General features: G+C 39.8%; 1 protein-coding gene and 1 pseudogene across 2 annotated transcripts in view; one reads left to right on the top strand and one right to left on the bottom strand.

The window, feature by feature from the left end:
* Positions 1–19,958, bottom strand: part of PSTPIP2 (proline-serine-threonine phosphatase interacting protein 2) — a 103,875-nt gene that overhangs the window by 32,348 nt on the left and 51,569 nt on the right. For both annotated transcript variants that reach the window (XM_017529709.2, XM_037738986.1), the window contains exons 3-4: positions 14,524–14,601; positions 6,878–6,912 (exon numbers count right to left, since the gene is read on the bottom strand). In XM_017529709.2, coding sequence (XP_017385198.1) covers positions 6,878–6,912; positions 14,524–14,601 — 113 coding nt within the window. The remainder of the gene's footprint in view (positions 1–6,877; positions 6,913–14,523; positions 14,602–19,958) is intronic.
* On the top strand, positions 16,781–19,704 carry LOC108305057 (annotated as a pseudogene).

Raw genomic sequence — 19,958 nt, 5'->3', positions numbered from 1 at the left:
GCTAGACTTTTTTTTTTTCTTCTTTTTTGGAGACGGAGTCTCTCTCTGTCACCCAGGCTGGAATGCAGTGGCGTGATCTTGGCTCACTGCAACCTCTGCCTCCTGGATTAAAGAAATTCTCCTGCCTCAGCCTCCTGAATAGCTGGGACTTCGGGCGCACGCCACCATGCCCAGCTAATTTTTTTGTATTTTTAGTAGAGACTAGGTTTCACTGTGTTGCCCAGACTGGTTTCGAACTCCTAAGCTCTGGTAATCTGCTTGCCTTGGCCTCCCAAAGTGCTAGGATTACAGGTGCGAGCCACTGCACTTGGCCAAAGGATTACAGGTATGAGCCACCACACTCAGCCAAAGCTAGAAAATCTTTAGCTTAGCCTCCTAGCACTAACTATTACTAACCTAGGGTGCCCAGGACTAGAGAGAAAAGCAGCTGAAGTCCCATTTCATGAAGGTTACATCCTAGGAGACATTACCAAAGCCACCACAATTTCAAATTTGATTCTTCATTCTCTGTAGATGACATTTAAGTTTCCTTCCATCTCTAACATCTCATGAACCTGAACATTTATAAGAAAGGTCATATGCCAGAATTTTGGCTACCAATAGTTATCTCTGGGTAGAAAGATTATAGGTGATTTTTTCCTTTTATCTTTTAAGATCTTTACAAGGAGCATGGCTTGCCTTTGTAACAGAAAAAAATAAACTTTTTACTTGTTCTAAGGAAACATCGAAGTATGGCATTAAAACTAAAAAGACTGACAGATAAAGCTAGAAAGACTGAAAACTGGTCAGATTGATCTAAGAAAGCTATTTAAACTCGTGGGTATTAAAACAACCTTGAAGAAGGTTAAAAGCTACATGACATATCTTTCTGCCCGTGGACACTGCTGAAGAAGCATTGTTAAAGTCTCTCTTCTTCCTGCTGTCATATCTAAATCAGAATCTCCTAAAGAGCCCAACCAGCTGAGGAAGCTCTTCATTGGAGGGTTGAGATTTAAAACAACCGAGGAGAGCCTGAGAAGCCATTCTGAGCAATGGGGAACACTACGGACTGTGTGGTCATGAGAGATCCAAACACCAAGCACTTCAGGGGCTGTGAGTTTGTCACCTATGCCACTGTGGATGAGGTGGATGCAGACATGAATGCAAGGCCACACAAAGTGGATGGAAGAGTTGTGGAATGAAAGAGATTTGCCCCAAGAGAAGATTCTTAAAGACCAGGTGCCCACTTAACTGTGAAAAAGATATTTGTTTGGTGGCATTAAAGAAGACACTAAAGAATATCACCTAAGAGATTATTTTGAACAATATGGAAAATTTGAAGTGATTGAAATCATGACTGACCGAGGCAGTGGCAAGAAAAGGGGCTTTGCCTTTGTAACCTTTAAAGACCATGACTCTGTGGATAAGACTGTCATTCAGAAATATCATACTGTGAATGGCCACAACTGTGAAGTTAGGAAAGCCCTGTCAAAGCAAGAGCTGGCTAGTGCTTTATCCAGCCAAAGAGGTCCAAGTGGTTCTGGAAACTTTGGTGGTCATCATGGAGGTGGTTTCGGTGGAGTGACAACTGTGGTCGTGGAGGAAACTTCTATGGTCATGGTGGCTTTGGTGGCAGCGGTGGTGGAGGTGGATATCATGGCAGTGAGGATGGCTTTAATGGATTTGGTAATGATGGAAGCAATTTTGGAGATGGTGGAAGCTATAATGATTTTGACAATTGCAACAATCAGTCTTCAAATTTTGGTCCCATGAAGGGAGGAAACTTTGGAGGTGGAAGCTTCGGCCCCTATAGTGGTGGAGACCAGTACTTTGCCAAACCACGAAACCAAGGAGGCTATGGAGGTTCCAGTAGCAGCAGTAGCTATGGCAGTGGCAGTAGATTTTAATTAGGAAACAAAGCTTAGCAGGAGAGGAGAAGAGAAGTGACAGGGAAGCTACAGGTTATAGCAGATTTGTGAACTCAGCCAACCACAGTGGTGGCAAGGCCTAGCTCCTACAAAGAAGGCATGTTTTGTTTTGTTTTTTGTTGTTTTGTTTTGTTTCAGATGGAATCTTGCTCTGTCACCCAGGCTGGAGCACAGTGACACAAATCTCAGCTCACTGCCACGTCTGCCTCCTGAGTTCAAGTGATTCCCTTGCCTCAGCCTCCTGAGTAGCTGGGACTATAGGTGCGTGCCACCATGCCTGGCTAATATTTTGTATTTTAGTTGAGACAGGGTTTCACCATGTTGGCCAGGATGGTCTCAATCTCCTGATCTCGTGATCAGCCCACCTTGGCCTCCCAAAGTGCTGGAAGCCACCATGCCCAGCCCTAGAAGACATGTTTTAGACAAATACTTATGTGGATGAACAAAAAACTCGAGGACTGTATTTGTGACTAATTGTATTACAGGTTGTTTCAGTTTCTGTTCTGTGGAAAGTGTAAAGCAGTCCAACAAAGGGTTTTCATGTAGATTTTTTTTTGCACCCATGATGTTGATTGCTAAATGTAATAGTCTGATCGTGATACTGAATAAATATCTTTTTTTTTTTAATGTGCTGTGTAAAGTTAGTTTACTCTAAAGCCATCTTGGTAAATTTCCACAATAGCACGAAGTTAGAATTCCTTCAGGGTGATGCCAGGTTCTATTTAGAATTTACATAAAACCTGCTTGGGTGGAGAAGCCATTGTCTTCAGAAACTTTGGTGTAATTGAACTGAAGTTACTGTTGTGACATGAAGTTCATCATTAAAAGGGATTACCCGAGCAAAATCATGAAATTATTGGTTATAAAAATGATTGGTGGCACATCCTATGCAATATATCTAAATTGAATAATGGTACCAGATAAAATTATAGATGGGAATGAAGTTTGTGTATCATCCATTATCAAGTGTAATCAACAAACTATTTAATTCTCTTGAAAAAAAGATGCATGACAAACTAAAAGCTTATTTGCAATTTATATGAGAAAATAGCTATATCAAAAGAGCTTCCACAAATCAAAATAAAAATATGTATTCCAGTATTAAAAAAACATTTAAAGAACATGAAATTCAAAAGAGAGTGGCTAAATGGCCAATAAACATTTGAAAATATACCCAGCCTTAAAACTATTGAAAAAATGCAAAACTTTAAAATGCAAACCTTTCGGTTGGGCAAAAAATTTTTTTCTTTTTTTGAGACAGAGTCTCACTCTATCACCTAGGCTGGAGTGCAATGGCATGGTCTCAGCTCACTGCAACCTCCACCTCACGGGTTCAAGCAATTCTGCAGCTGGGACTACAGGTGTGTGCCACCACACCGGGCTAATTTTTGTATTTTTAGTAGAGACAGTGTTTCACTATGTTAGCCAGGCTGGTCTCAAACTCCTGACTTCACGATCTGCCCACCTCAGCCTCCCAAAGTTCTGTGATTACAGGCATGAGCCACCGTGCCCAGCTGGGCAAAATTTTTAAAGCACAAAATTCTTGATATTGGCAAGCATGGGAAAAAACAGCACTGTTGCGGGGGGGGGTGGAACACAACATTTCTGAAGGAAATTTGGCATTTTTTAGAAACAAAATTTTTTAAATGTAAAAGAATGAGGGAGATCTATATGAATTGAAATGAAAAGTTGTCTATGATACATTGCTAAGTAAAAAAGCAAACTACAGAGAGATATGTATAGTATAATAGCATAAAAACTTATTCATATCTCTATGTATATGTGCATCTACAATTAAAAGAGGGAGAGTTGTAAGTGCACAGAGGAAAGTCTGGCAAGATATATACCAAACTACTAGCATGATTTTAAAATGATCATTTTCATTTTAAAAACAATATAAAAGCATATCTGGCCCCATCCCAGAAATTGTGGACCTCTGCCATGGTATAATTCTATTTATGTATATGAATAAATATATATTACATGTATATATGTTTTATTGCATTAAAATGTCTGGAGACAATCACTGAGAAGTGAAAATTCCAGTGCTTACTATCTTCTTTATAGTTAGTTGTCTCCGTTGGATTTTTGAGATAAATATATGTTATTTTAATAATAAGAAAATAAAACTTTTTTTTTTTTTTTTTTTTAGGAAAAAAGAAAACAAAGTAAAGCCAAAAAAATGTTTAGGAGACCCAGCCTATGCTGAGGTTTGACCTTGGGCCACACCATGCTTGGCCTTACAGTGCATAAAAGGAACATGAAAAAATCCTGTCTCTACCTTGAGAAACGTATTCATTGATGAGTTACAGAGGGAAGAAGACACCTTCTATGAAAAAGTTAAAATGAATATTTACTAACATTTACAAACGTCCAGAACTACTCAACTAGCTACAGAAACACTTTAAGCATGCATTAGACATACTATGTTATGTTAAAATCCTTAGCTTAGAAGCACCAGGTATTCTAAGAAATAGAAAGCTTTAGAGGTGGATTCTGAGTAACAGGCCTAAAGAATATTAGCACTAGATAGGACCCCTTGAAAACCAATGTGCCAGCCATTCACCCTGGATCACCCAACTTCTGCTTGTCATCACGTTCAGATAACAGGAACTAAATAGAAATCTGTTGGCTGAATTCCAAGTTACAGTTATAACCAAAGGCCACAAAGTGGAAATGAGAAGTGAGAAATTAAGAAAGGATGCTGCGGGCATTACGATAACTTATGTCTTCCATTTCCCTCCAGACTCATACCATATAAATAATTACCTACTCAAGAAAAGCAGAGATGACAAACACAGAAAGAAAATGACTCCTTAGCCTCAAAAAGATGAAGAGAAATAGAACTTCACCCCAACAGAGATGAACTCTGACAATTCTGACATCGGTATTTCCAAAGACTTTCTATTTCCTTTCTAAATTAGCCTTCACCACTCTCAAGAAGTATGATAAAATCAGAATACCCCATTCCAAACAAGAAAATAAATCCAAAACAGGAGGGAACTACCTCCCACTGGGTTCTCCTCTTAAAAGGCTGAAGGAGAGGAGTGAAGAAGGGATCATTTCTTTTTTCTTTGTTTTGAAACAGTCTCAGTTTGTCACCCATGCTGGGGTGCAATGGCAAGATCTCAGCTCACGATAACTTCTGCCTCCCAGGTTCAAGTGATTCTCATGCCTCAGCCTCCACAGTAGCTGGGACTATAGGCATACACCAGCATGCCCAGCTAACTTTTGTATTTTTAGTAGAGATGGGGTTTCGCCATGGTGGCCAGGCTAGTCTCAACTCCTGATCTCAGCTGATCCGCCCACCTTGGCCTCCCAAAGCACTAGGATTACAGGTATGAGCCACTGCAACTGGCCAAAAGGGATCATTTCTAGGACATAGCATCCTGACCCTGGGGAGAAATGAATAAATAAATAAGACTTCTTAAGGAGACAACAGGATGTGGTTCTAGAAAGACAGATCTCAATGGCCAAGTGCAGCGTCTCATACCTGTAATCTCAGCACTTTGAGAGGCCAAGGCTAGAGGATAACTTGAGCCCAAGAGTTCAAGACCAGTTTGGACAACATAATGAGACTCCATCTCTATGAAAAGTAAAAAATTAGCCAGACATGGTGGTGCATGCTACCACCTGCTACCAGCTGTGGTCCCAGCTACTCAAGAGGCTGAGGCTGGAGGATCGCTTAACCCTGGGAGTTTGAGGCTGCAGTGAGCTGTGAATGTGCAGCACTCCAGCCTGGGTGACAGAGTGAGGCCCTGACTTTAAAAAATAAAAATAAAAATAAACAGATCTCAAACTTCCTTAGGCAAACAGCCTGGAAGATCATGAGCTCAGCTGCAAACATTTTGAATTTAAAGTGCCTTTGAAACACCCAAGAAGAAACATTAAGTAGGCAACAGGATGTAAGGTCTGGTGCTTAGAAAGTTCTGGACTGAAAACATGGATCTGTACACTCTCTATGTCAAGGTGATAGCTGATGCCAGGGACAAGGATGAGATTTTCTAGGCAGACTGAGAAGAGAAGGGATAGAACCAAGCTCCGAGGATCTGTAATATGGAAAGGGACAGATGAGTAGCCAGAGAAGCAAGAAGAATCCAAGGGATTCAGAAGGGATGCAGGTTTCCAGAAGAAAGAAATGAACAACAGCACTGAATGCTTTTGAAGAGTCAGGCTAAAAGAAGCCCCAAATTGTCCCCTAAATTTAGTAACCCAAAGGTTGCTTGTGTTCTCGGAGAGGGCAGTTCCAGGTGAGTGGTGGGGCTACAGGCAGATTAGAGTAGGAGGTGAAGGAACCAAGACAGTGCTTCCTTTGATGCTTACTGTAATTAAGTTTATTCTGGATACAAATGTCTGGTGATCTGGGAGAAATGGCAAGACACTCACAACACAGTCCCAAAGTCTGAAGCCCTTCAGAGGTGGCTCTGGGAAAAGGAACCTAGACTGAGAATAAGAACATGCAAGGGGTTAGGTTGTAGACAGTCTGGCTAAGGCAGGTGGAGGTGTGAAGGAGCTCTTGGGTGACAGTGTCTTTGAGTTAGACCTGAGAAGTATAGATAATCCTCTGAGGCAGCCATTCTCAGCACGGTCCCTGGACCAGTGGCCTCAGCATCACTTGGGAATATAAGAGACACGCAGACTCTTAGGCCCCATTCCAGACTTCCTGAATCAGAAACTCTGGGGATGGGTCCCAGGAATCTGTGCCAATAACAAGCCCTCCAGGTGATTCTGATGCTCATGCAAGTGTGAGAGGCACCGCCCTAAGTAGGGCAAACACACATCATGATGTGCAGGTACGCAGGGTCTCCAGCTCATTTCGAGCCTGTAGAGTTTTGTCTCATCTTAGGAGTTGCTCAAAGTTTTTTTCACCCAATATGAAACTGCTGTTCAAATTAAAACACACCTTTGATGACAGACACAGAGCTTGCCAAGGGCAATGAATACATTTTTTTTTTTTTTTAATCACTTACGCTGTTTGAAGACTTCAAGGGCCCGCTTCAGGGTGCTAAAAAAAACAAGCACATATATAACTTCGGTTCTGGAAATTCTCTGCACAATCTTATTATAATGCCTTTGCATGCTTCTCTCTGCCCATATCTTAACTTAGAACCTAGAGACCAATTTTTGCCCATGAGCTAGAGAAGATAGCAAAAGACCAAGACTTCTTAAGTCCAGTTTTCTTCGATCCCAGAAATTCTTCACTGTTCACTTGGGGAGAGCAAGATGCCAAAACTCTTTGTGTTTCATTTTCTCTGATGAAAGTATAGGAGTTATGATCCTTTTCTCAGTGATTCTTTAAAGTATGGCAAGGAGGCTGAGGCAGGAGAATCACTTGAACCCATGAGGCGGAGGTTGCAGCAAGCCAAGATTACACCACTGCACTCCAGGCTGAGCAACAGAGCAAGACTCCATCTCAAAATAAATTAATTAATTAACAAAGTACAGCTATTCGAAATATGAATATAAGGCAACAAAGGAAAAGTCCAAGCATAGTCCTGGTTGCCTCCTTTTTCATTCATTTACAATCATTTAGTCAAACATCATATATTTACTGATCATAAACCACAGACCAGGCATTGTGTCAGATATTAGTAAATCAATTGTGCAATACAGACCTCATCCCAGACCTCAGAGTCTAATGTAGGAGACAAACATTAAACAAATTGTATCTATTTTTCTTTTCTTTTTTTTCTTTTCTTTTTTTTTTTTTTTTTTTTTTTTTTTTTTTTTTTTTTTTTTTTTTTTTTTTTTTTTTTTTTTGAGACAGAGTTTTGTTCTTGTTGCCCAGGCTGGATCTTGCTCTTGTTGCCCAGGTGGCGTGATCTTGGCTCACCGCAACCTCCGCTTCCCAGTTCAAGCAATTCTCCTGCCTCAGCCTCCGGAGTAGCTGGGATTACAGGCATGAGCCACCACGCCCGGCTCATTTTGCATTTTTAGTAGAGACGGGGTTTCTCCATGTTGGTCAGGCTGGTCTCAAACTCCCAACCTCAGGTGATCCTCCCATCTCAGCCTCTCAAAGTGCTGGGATTAAAGGCATGAGCCACCACACCAGTCTGTATCCATTTTTCTACTGCTGCATGACAAACATAGTAGCATAAAACAATACACATTTGTTATTTCACAGTTCTGTAATTGCCAGTCTAAATAGGGTTTAGCTGGACCCTGTGCTTAGAGCATCACAGGCTGCAATCAAGCTATTGACCAGGCTCTATTCTCATCTGGTGGCTTGACGGGAAGAATCTGCTTACTCAAGGTTAATATTTTACTTATCCTCAGTAATAAAATACCTAAGAATGCTTTAACTCTGATTATCCTTCCTAACAAGTTATAAGCTTTTAATGTCCAATATTTTTGCTCCATCTTTTTTTTAATCACCCAAGTTGATATTAATACCATTTATTTATAAACTATTTAGATTTATCCACACGTGCTATATTCTTTGCTCACTATTCCTTCTTGCATTTCAGACTTTTTGTCCTGGATTATTTTCCTTCTTCCTGAAGTGTATTTTTTAGAAGTTCCTTTATTGAAGATCTGCTCATAGTTAACTCTAATTTTTTGTTTGATTATATCTTTTTTTTTCTTCTTTCTTGAAAAATAATTTTTCCAGGAATACAGATTCCAGGTTGATAGTTATTTCCTCTCAGTACTTTAAGGATACAATTCTGCAGTCTCTGGCTTCATCATTGCTGTTGAAAAAACCAGTTGTTGCTCTAATAAATGTTCCTTAATAGGTAATCATTCTTTCTGGATGCCTTTAGGACTTGTTCATTAACTTGGATCTTACTCAGTTTGACCATTCTTGTGTGTACTTGTGAATTTCCTTTTAATTCATCATTCTTAGGATTTATTTTGCTTCCTGAATCTGAAGATTTATGGCTCCCATCAATTCTAGAAAATTGTCAAGCTCTGTTCCTTTAAAAATTTCTTCTCATTGTTTCTGTTCTCTTCTGGAACTCTAATTAGGTGTGCATTGACCTTCTCATTCTATTCTCCATGTCTTTTAATTTTTCTTTACTTTTAGCCTCTGATTTTTTGTATGGTGAATTCCAGATAATTTCTTTTCTTTTTTTTAAATGTATTTATTTACTTGACAAAAAAATTGTATATGTTTATCATGTACAAAATAATGTTTGAAATGTGTACATTGTGGAATGGCTCAACAGAGCTAAGTTACATATGTATTACCTGGTGTACTTACCACTTTTTGTGGTGAAAACACTTAAAATCTACTCTCTTAGTGGTTTTCAATAATATAATACATTGTTATTATTATAGTCATCGTGTTGTAAAATAGGTCTCCTGGACTTATTCCTCCTAAATGAAATTTTGTATCCTTTGACCAACAAATGTTTCCCCAAACCTTGTCCCCACCCCTTGTGTTTGTTCTCATTTCTACTTTTTGAATTCCCTCTTCAATTATAGTTAATGTGTTACTTAATGCATCTCATCTACTGAATTCTTAAGTATTTTATATTTTATTTATATAAGTTCTATCTCATTCCCTTTCAAAATTTCTTGGATACCTCTGAAAGTCACCCTACTCATGCTCTTAATTCACTCTTTTCTTTAAACATAATATATGTACTTGTTTTTTGGATCATTATTTCTAGTATCTACAGTCTTTGCATGACCATTTCTGCTATTTATTGCTTCTGCTGACACCCAGGACCACTCTAAACTAAATTTTTTCTTAGTATTCTTCAGTTTTCTTAGGATTCTTTTCTTAGATTCTTCACTCTGATGAAATTTGGTAATTTGGAGCTCCAAATCCCACCTACCCAAAGAGGGTTGGGATTTTGTAAACTCATGGTCCCCTACCACAGCTGCATAAGATAATGCATCATTATATATATATATATATATATATATATATATATATATATATATATATATATATATATATACACACACATATATATATATATGTGTATATATGTATGTATATATGGCACATATATATGGCATATATAATATATATGTGTATGTATATATGGCAAATTCTGCTATTCTAGAAATTAAAGGCCCTATATTTTCCAATTGTCCCCTTCTTTCAGCTACCTCACCTTTCCCACTCTATTTATCTTAAAACAAATGTTCTTATTTCTCTCTGCCTTTCCTCGCATGAACATTTGCACCACTTATTACAAATACATTAAGCAGGACAGCTTAACTGCACATTCTCCATTCACTTTACCCATCTTATATACAATTTTTAAAGGAGTACAACACATTATAACACTATCCATTTCCAGGCCAGGTGCAGTGGCTTATGCCAGTAATCCCAGCACTTCAGGAGGTCAAAGTGGGAGGATCACTTGAGGCCAGGAGTTCAAAACCAGCTGGCCAACATGGTACAACTCCTTCTCCACTAAAAATACAAAAATTACCCAGATGTGGTGGCATGTGCCTATAATCCCAGCTACTTGGGAAGCTGAAGCACAAGAAGTGCTTGAACCCCAGAAGCAGAGGTTGTAGTGAGCCAAGATTGCACCACTGCACTCCTGCCTGGGCAACAGAGCGAGACTCCATCTCCAAAATAAAATAAAAATTAAAAGTGTCCATATTCAAACAAATGCACCAATGGTCAACTGGAATTAATAAATCCACTCTTCAGTGATGCTCGTTTGTCTTCAAAGAATGAAAAAAGAGCCGGGCGCAGTGGCTCAAGCCTGTAATCCCAGCACTTTGGGAGGCTGAGGCGGGTGGATCACGAGGTCAAGAGATCGAGGCCATCCTGGTCAACACGGTGAAACCCCGTCTCTACTAAAAATACAAAAAATCAGCTGGGCATGGTGGCACGTGCCTGTAATCCCAGCTACTCAGGAGGCTGAGGCAGGAGAATTGCCTGAACCCGGGAGGCGGAGGTTGTGGTGAGCCGAGATCACACCACCGCACTCCAGCCTGGGTAACAAGAGCGAAACTCTGTCTCAAAAAAAAAAAAAAAGAATGGGAAAAGAAAGACAGGTATGATAGGAGATACAACTGGAATTCTTTCCCTATAGTGAGTCACAGGATTGAAAGGTCAGTCTTACAGCTAAATTGTCTGTCTCAATTTTAAAATTTTTTTCTCCCATCACAAGTGACTGACTGAAGGGCCCCTAAAAGAGCAGCCCCATCTTCATGGCATTTGTCATCAGTTTTGTTGTCACATCATCATTTCATTGTCTTTCCTCCTATTTGGGACAAAATGACAATCCAGGTCTGAAATCTGAACCGTGGGAATGGTGGCCTGGCAACATTCACCCTCTCTTCTCCATGGTGTTCTCCATCACTGTGGAAAAGGAAACTATTCCATCACGCTTTTAAAAAGCACATTGGGGCCGGGCGCAGTGGCTCAAGCCTGTAATCCCAGCACTCTGGGAGGCCAAGGCGGGTGGATCACGAGGTCAAGAGATCGAGACCATCCTGGTCAACATGGTGAAACCCCGTCTCTACTAAAAATACAAAAAATTAGCTGGGCATGGTGGTGCGTGCCTGTAATCCCAGCTACTCAGGAGGCTGAGGCAGGAGAATTGCCTGAACCCAGGAGGCGGAGGTTGCGGTGAGTCGAGATCGCGCCATTGCACTCCAGCCTGGGTAACATGAGTGAAACTCCGTCTCAAAAAAAAAAAAAAAAAAAGCACATTGGCCTTAAGCCCTAACAGGTCCCATCATAGGCTTGAGTTTCTCAGGGTAGCCAATGAGGTGAAAAATCCTAGCTAGTGCCCTGGATAAGCAAAATCATCCACTGTCCTCTAGAACATCTTCCTGAAGATCATGTCATGGGGTGACAAAAACAAGTCACCTAAACAGAGTTTCATTTTAGCCTTGGAAACAATCCCAGTTCTTATATCTTACTGCCACTTCCTCTCTGAGGTATACTCTTAGAAGGAACTGACTGGCTTTTATCAAGCAACAGAAAAGACTGTGTTGCAGTCTCTCTGAATTTACCAAGTAACAGGGCAAACGTCAAATATGTAAGGAAATAAGAAATATCATTTCAGGTCAGATTCATTCTGCTAAATATCTTTTGCAAGAAGTAGTAGAGAGAATATGGCCATTTTCCATCAGATCACCTCAAAAGTTTTTGGGTATACTGCTAACAGCTTATGGTTTTCATAAACGAACAAGTGTTTTTTGGTCAACTGGCCCACTTATCTTCCATAAAATGTTCTAAACCATTCCTGAATTACAGAGAAACTTGTCTAAGTTGATGTAGTCTGGACCCTTGGACATGCAAATGTTTTGCATATTCAAAAAACGTAAAACTAAATGAAAAGGAAAAAGAAAACAATCCCTATAATTTAAAACAAACTGAAGTAAATAAACTTAACTATCAGTAAAATTGGTTAATGATCCCACAGAGAAAATTAATGTTTAAGTGCCCTACTATGGTCTAAGATCAAAAGGAACTGCAAAGAAATCTTAAGCTTTATTCAAAATCTTTACTGTTAGTAGCAATATTGATATTATTTTTAAATGATTTTATATACATATTACCAAATAAGGCAAATAATTATACTAATATTGTCAGGTCTTCAATATCAGAGGAAAGAAATACAAACATAAACATTACGTAAAGCCCTATAAAGTTAAATTAGAATTGGAAAGATCAATATGAACTGACTCTTTTAAAATCCATTCCTGTGAGAGCCTACATACAATGACATCTCTGTGACAATGGTCAACATTAGAACTGAAAATTTGGGACAGGCACGGTGGTTTATACCTGTAATCCCAGCACTTTGGGAGGCTGAGGTGGGCAGATCACTTGAGGTCAGAAGTTTAAGACCAGTCTGACCAACATAGTGAAACTCTGTCTCTACTAAAAATACAAAAAATTAGCCAGGCATGGTGGCACGTGCCTATAACCACAGCTACTCAGGATGCTGAGGCAAGAGAATCGCTTGAACCTGGGAGACGGAAGTTGCAGTAGGCCGAGATCATGTCACTGCACTCCACTTGGGCAACAGAGCAAGACCCTATCTCAAAAAAAAAAAAGAGGGAGTGTATTCCCAAAGTAGGCATCGTATCCTGGTCATTTCTGTATCCTCAAAGTATTCAATGAATGACCAAAAAATTTAAAAATCATGATACAGAAATCATATGTGAGTGGTGACCATTATAAAATGATGCAAAGAAGACATGGAATTGACCTAAATGGCCATCAATAATAGACTGGATAAAGAAAATACATCTACGCCATAGAATACTATGCAGCCATACAAATGAATGAGATCATGTCCTTCACGGGGACATGGATGGAGCTGGAGGCGATTAACCTTAGCAAACTAAAACAGGAATAGAAAACCAAATACTACATGTTCTCACTTATAAGTGGGGGCTAAATGTTCTCACTTATAGAGGGGAACAACACACACTGGGGCCTATCAGAGGGTGGCAGATGGGAGGAGGAAGAGGATCAGGAAAAACAACCAATGGGTACTGGGCTTAATACCTGGGTGATGAAGTAATATGTACAACAAATCCCCATAATACATGTTTACCTATATAACAAATTTGCACATGTACCCCTAAACTTAAAAGTTTTTTTAATGATGCAAATCTCCTATAGTTATCACAAACCAATAAATATATGTATACTTTTATATTTTATACATAATTTTACATATATATAATTTTATAGGTATTTTACATACAATAGATACTATAAAATAATATCAGCACAGACCTCTGGGCATCTCTGCTATCAACACTTGCAGAGATGCCGAGAGGTCTGTGTCCCCTCAGAGGTCCTAATGGGGACAAATAGGACATTGCCCTTCCTTTTGTCTTCTCTTGCTTCTAAAACACACACGCATACAATACACACACACACACACACACACAAATAAGAAGCCCTTCTATTAAATTTCTAGTATAAATATATATAACATAACCCTATCTATGAAAAAGTGTACGTATAAAAAGACTTCAAGAAAACTTAGAAGGTATTAATAACAGGTTGTGGCTTCAGTCCATTTTAGCCATTTTTCTGCTTGTCCTGATTTTTCACAATTGAAAATAAGAAAAACACAAAACAGTTTATTTCAGGCCAAGTATAGTGACATGCACCTACAGTCCCAGTGACTTGGGCAGCTGAGGCACAAGGATTTTTTTTTTTTTTTTTTTTTTTTTTTGAAAAAAAATTTTTTTTTTTTTTTTTTTTTTTTTTTTTTGAGACAGAATATTGCTCTGACACTCAGCCTGGAATGCAGTGGCATGATCTCGGCTTACTGCAACCTCTACCTTCTGGGCTAAAATGATTCTCCCACCTCAGTCTCCCAAGTAGCTAAAACTACAGGCATGAGCCACCACACCCAGCTAATTTTTCTGTTTTTAGTAGGAATGGGGTTTTGCCAACTTGCCAAGGCTGGTCTCAAACTCCTGGGCTCATGCAATCTGCCTGCCTCAGTCTCATAAAGTGCTGGGGTTACAGGCATGAGCCACTGAGCCTGACTGAGGATCTTGAGTTTGAACCCAGCTTGGACAAAATAGTGAGATCTCATTTCCCAAAAAAATATTTTTTTTTCAGACAGCACCTTCAACCTCCTGGTAATTCTGTCTGCTGAATCGAGGGGGCTACCAGGCATTATTACCCAACCTGAAAACCAGAAAAAAACTTGGTACGTACTTGATTTCAGACTGTCCACATGGCTTCTTCCTCGAGAGGCTGAGCAGATCTCTGCCATATCTCTCTTCAATTGCTGCCCTAGGGGAATAGAAGAGAGGGTTACGGGCCCTTCTTAGAGCTAACTCTTCCTTAAGACACAATGACCCTCCCCTGGAAAGCAAACTGCACCTGTGACCATAGAAGCTCAGATTCAACAACATTCTCTAAAATGCAAGACTGCCTCTATACGATGGGGAACAGCTGTAAAAAGATCAGTGGCCCAGGGCCGGGCGCAGTGGCTCATGCCTGTAATCCCAGCACTCTGGGAGGCCGAGGCAGGCAGATCACAAGGTCAGGAGTTGGAGACCAGCCTGGCCAATATGGTGAAACCCTGTCTCTACCAAAAAAAAAAAAATACAAAAATTTAGCTGGGTGTGGTGGTACATGTCTGTAGTCCCAGCTACTAGGGACACTGAGGCAGGAGAATTGCTTGAACCCCAGAGGCAGAGGTTGCAGTGAGCCCAGATCACACCACTGCACTCCAGCCTGGGTGACAGAGTGAAACTCCGTCTCAAAAAAAAAAAAAAAAAATTGGTGGCCCTCATCTCTACAGTGATCTTCTTCAGTTGGAAATCCCTAACATGGGCATTATGTGAACAATACAGTAAAACTAAACATTTGTTTAAGTGGAATAAGAAATGTCCAGCTCTCCTCCATCTTTTTTAAGAGTGCCCTTTATCATGCTATAGAGTTCTTCATTCATAGGCAATTCAGATATGCAACTAAACTGTACCAAAGGAAGGAGGATTTCAGGACAGAAATTCTGCAGTCAGCACGCCCTATAAAAACACTGATTGTTACTCAGCATTGCAGGGCAATCTCAGCACTAAACATCCTCCTTCCCTTTTCCCTTCTCCCCACTGATTTTGTCACATCTTCATTTCTTGTCCCAGCCCAGCCTTATCTAAACTACACGATTAGGACAGAGTGATTTGGGCTCATCTACCCAACTTTTTTCTTCAGATTTTAAAAAATTTATAAGTAATAAATGAATATATCCTCACAGTAAAAGACTGCAACACCACAAAAGTAGATAGTCTAAAACAAGCCAGCACCTTCCCGCTCTCTTCCAGCTCCACTGCTTTCCCCAGGGGAAGCCCCTGCCAAAGTTTGTAGTTAGCTTTCCAGTCCCTTTTCTCTGTATTTATATATCTTTACTTCTATAGTACAAAGTCTCCTGAATTAGTTCCAGTTTTCCCTACCACGAAAAAAGAAAAAAAAAAAAAACTAAATAAACATCTGAACATTCGTGGACATATATCGATGACTATCTCTGAGAGTGTCTTACTCTGCCACCCAGGCTGGAGTGCAGTGGTGCGATCTTGGTGCACAGTGACCTCCACCTCCCAGGTTCAAGCAATTCTGCTGCCTCAGTCTCCCACGTAGCCAGGACTACAGGCATGCGCCACCATACCTGGCTAATTTTTGTATTTTTCATAGAGATGGGGTTTCACCATGTTGGCCAAGCTAGTCTTGAACTCCTGACCTCAGGTGATCCACCTGCCTCAGCCTCCCAAAGTGCTGGGATTACAGGCGTGAGCCACAGCAACTGGCTTGAGAGTGCTTTTCTAAGAGTTCTGAGAAAGTGAATTTACTAGGTCAGGGAAATAATGCATTTTAAATTTTGAAAAATAGTGCCAAAGTGCCCTCCAAAAAAGCGTTGTCAATTTATGCTTCCATAAAAAGTGTACAGGAGCTCCCATTTGCAGGAATACTGACCCACAGTGCATACAAATAATCTTTTAAAATTGTTACCAGTGTGAGAGGGAGGTTGAAAAAAAAGAAGAATCTCATTTTTAATTTGCACTTCCCTGATTTCTAGTTTTGTTGTGCATCATTTTATACATTTATTGTTTATTTACATTTCTTCTTCTGTAAGTTGTCATCCAATTTCTTAACTGAACATTTTGCCTTATTCCTATTACTTGGTAGAAGTTCTTTATGTATATACAATTTATTCTTACATATGTTACAAAGTCTCTCCCATTCTGTCATTTGTCTTTTCAAAATAACTATTTTATTCATTTTATTAAAATCATACATTCTCATTACTCAAAAATAAGCATGAAGAAAAGTACAGGCTGGGCATGGGTGCTGTGGCTCATGCCTGTAATCCCAGCACTTTGGGAAGCCAAAGTGGGAGGATTGCTTGAGGCCAGGATTTCTAGAGCAGCCTGGGCAACATAGCAAGACCTCGAGTCTACAAAATTAAATAAATAAAGACTTGGGTGGCTCCGAAGTGGAGAATGAAGCAAAAGGTAATTTTCCACCTCAAAAGAAGCCAGTGTGGGCGGATGAAGAAGATGAAGATGAGGAAATGGTTGACACAATCAGTTTTGGAAAGATAGGATGAAAAATGCTAGCGAAAGTGAACTTTCAAAAGACAACCTTAAAACGAGACTTAAAGACGTATTCCAGCATGCCATGGGAGGAGTACCTGCCTGGGCAGACTCATAAGTGGAAAATGTCTTCAGCTGATGAAAGTGAACAGGATGAAGATGATTTGTCGCAAAGGACTGGGAATTGCATATCCGCATCAGCTTCTCTGCCAAGAGGAATCTTGAAAAACTGCCAGCATGTTCATGCTGAACATCCTACTGCTGCTCGGATCGCACCCACGCAGTTCCATCATTGTGCACAGATTGTGGTGGTCACTGGATTACTACTTCAGATTGATGGAAAAACAAATCCTAAAATCCAGAGTATCTATTTGGAAAAATGTCCCCCACCCCTTTTTTTTTTTTGAGACGGAGTCTTGCTCTGTGGCTAGGCTGGAGTCCAGTGGCACGATCTCAGCTCACTGCAACCTCTGCTTCCCGAGTGGCTGCAACTACAGGCGCGCCCCAGCATGCCCAGCTAATTTTTGTATTTTTAGTATAGAGGGGGTTTCACCATGTTGGCTAGGATTGTCTCGATCTCTTGACCTTGTGATCCGTCCCCCTCAGCCTCCCAAACTGCTGGGATTACAGGCATAAGCCACTATGCACGGTTGGTTCCCCATCTTTAAGGCTTGTTTTAGTGCTAATGGGGAAGAAGTTTAAGCCACAAGTACCCACAGCAAGGCTCTTTATGTCTACGACATGCTAGCTGGAAAGTTAATTCTTGTGCACCAAGTGAGAGGTTTGAAAGAAGATAGTGAGGAGCTTTGACTCCCCAGATGGGTCCTTCTTTCTCTTAAATGACATTGCTGGGCATTTGCATTTGCTATCAATGAAGACCAAAGAACTGATTGGAAGCACGAAAATTAATGGAAGGGTTGCAGCATCCACGTTCTCTTCAGATAGTAAAGTGTACGCCTCTTCAGGGGACGGAGAAGTTTATGTTTGGGATGTGAACTCAAGGAAGTGTCTTAACAGATTTGCTGATGAAGGCAGTTTATACGGATTAAGCATTGCCACATCTAGGAAAGGACAGAATGTTGCTTGTAGTTCTAATTGCGCAGTGGTAAATGTATACAATCAAGATTCTTGCTTCCAGGAAACAAACCTGGAGCCAGTAAAAGCTATAATGAAATTGGTTACACGTGTTACTTCTCTGACCTTTAATCCTACTACAGAAATCTTGGCAATTGCTTCAGAAAAAAATGAAAGAAGCAGTCAGATTGATTCATCTTCCTTCCTGTACAGTATTTTCAAACTTCCCAGTCATTAAAAAGAAGAATACTTCTCACATTCATACCCGGATTTTTCTCCCAAAAGTGGATACTTTGCCTTGGGGAATGAAAAAGACAAGGCCCTGATGTATAGATTGCACCATTACTCAGACTCCTAAAGAGACTGACGTCCAGTTGAGTCACAAGAGAAGCCTGTCTTGATATATCATCCCAGAGACTTTCCCGAACATGCAATAATGTATGGAAAATGACTTATAGAGCCACTAGTATCTTAATAAACATGTGGCAGCTTTTGTTTGAAAAAAAAGTAAGAGGGTAGTGATATTAAAATATTTTAACAATTTGTTTCTGTTTTTGAGCATTTGAGATGTGCGACAGCATGCCATGGCGTTAGATAATGAGCACTGTTATACTTCCACCTCCTCAGGGTTGTTTACATTTTGTTTCATTTGTGTGTAACGTATTATTCTGTTCTCCAATCATATTTCCTCAAGTTGTTTAGTCTGAACTATTTATTAAAATGAATTTGAGGCTCAATAATTGTCCTGTTACCATAATTATTCATCTTGAATGTTTTAATTTAGATTCATTTCTTGCTTGACTAAATTTTCTCACTACATAATCTTTTGCCAAAATAGCTCAAGGGTAGGAAGGGGCTCAGTATTCCCTGAGTTGTTTTGTATTTGAGACTATTTACCTGTGGCCTTTATATTGGACTGACAACCTCACTGGTGTACTGAATGTTCTTAATGTTTCCTCAGAACTTAGCTGAACTTGTTCCACCGGTTTCTGTCATCATACAGAAGCCTGGGGCCATCCCAAATTTCCCCTGATTATTTCTGTATAGACAACTTGTTTTTTCCTTCCTGGATACTTGAAGAATTCTTTATTTAATTCAATAACTTAGCTAGGATGTGTGTTAACATTGATCCTTATATAATCATAATCAGTATTGATTACTGTGTATCAGAGTTTCCTGGTTCGAAGTGTGCCCTTCAGATCTATTTAGTCCTTCCTTTCATGACATTTTTCCTGTATTATATCTCTGAATACTTCCACTATTCCTTTGGGTAAATTTTCAACTTGGAATCAGTTATCCAGATGTTGGATTGGCTTTGTCTTTTCTTGAGTTATGGGCTCTGGTTCTTTAGTTGCTTTTGCTTTGATATCTTTCTTCATTCCTTCCTTCCCTCCTTTGCTGGTGGAGGTCAATTTGCATGGCTGTTGAGGGATTTGGCTTCATCTGCTCCTGGTACTGTGGGCAGCCCCACCTACTGCTCTGAGACCATTCAAGTGATTTTTCCTTCCTGCCTTTCTGATCTTAGACAGAGCTCAGTACTACAGTTTGAGGAAGAATTCTGTTTCTTCTCAGGCCTCTATTCTTCAACTCCTAAAGTTTTTTCCAGATTCTGACAATGTAAAATGCACCTGAAGCTGACTCTAGTTATAGAAAAAGATGCATCTTAACTTCCTAGTAACTATTTCTATCTTTCTGAATCTCTGTTCACTATATCTATGTAAGAATTTATAACATGCTACAATGAACATTTAATATTTTTACATGTAAAAAGACATTCAGGCCATTTTCATTTTTTTTTATGATTGTTTACATCTAATCTTTTTTTTCCCATTTATTTATTTTATTGCATTTTAGATTTTGGGGTACACGTGAAGAACATGCAAGATTGTTGCATAGGTACACACGTGGCAGTGTGATTTGCTGCCTTCCTCCCCATCACCTACATCTGGCATCTCTCCCCTTGCTATCTCTCCCCAGCTCCCC

The sequence above is a fragment of the Cebus imitator genome, unplaced genomic scaffold (genome assembly GCF_001604975.1).
Source record: "Cebus imitator isolate Cc_AM_T3 unplaced genomic scaffold, Cebus_imitator-1.0 Scaffold60, whole genome shotgun sequence".
Taxonomy (NCBI): Eukaryota; Metazoa; Chordata; class Mammalia; order Primates; family Cebidae; genus Cebus; species Cebus imitator.
Note: the sequence above shows the minus strand (reverse complement) of the source record. Positions and strands in the feature narration are given on the sequence as shown.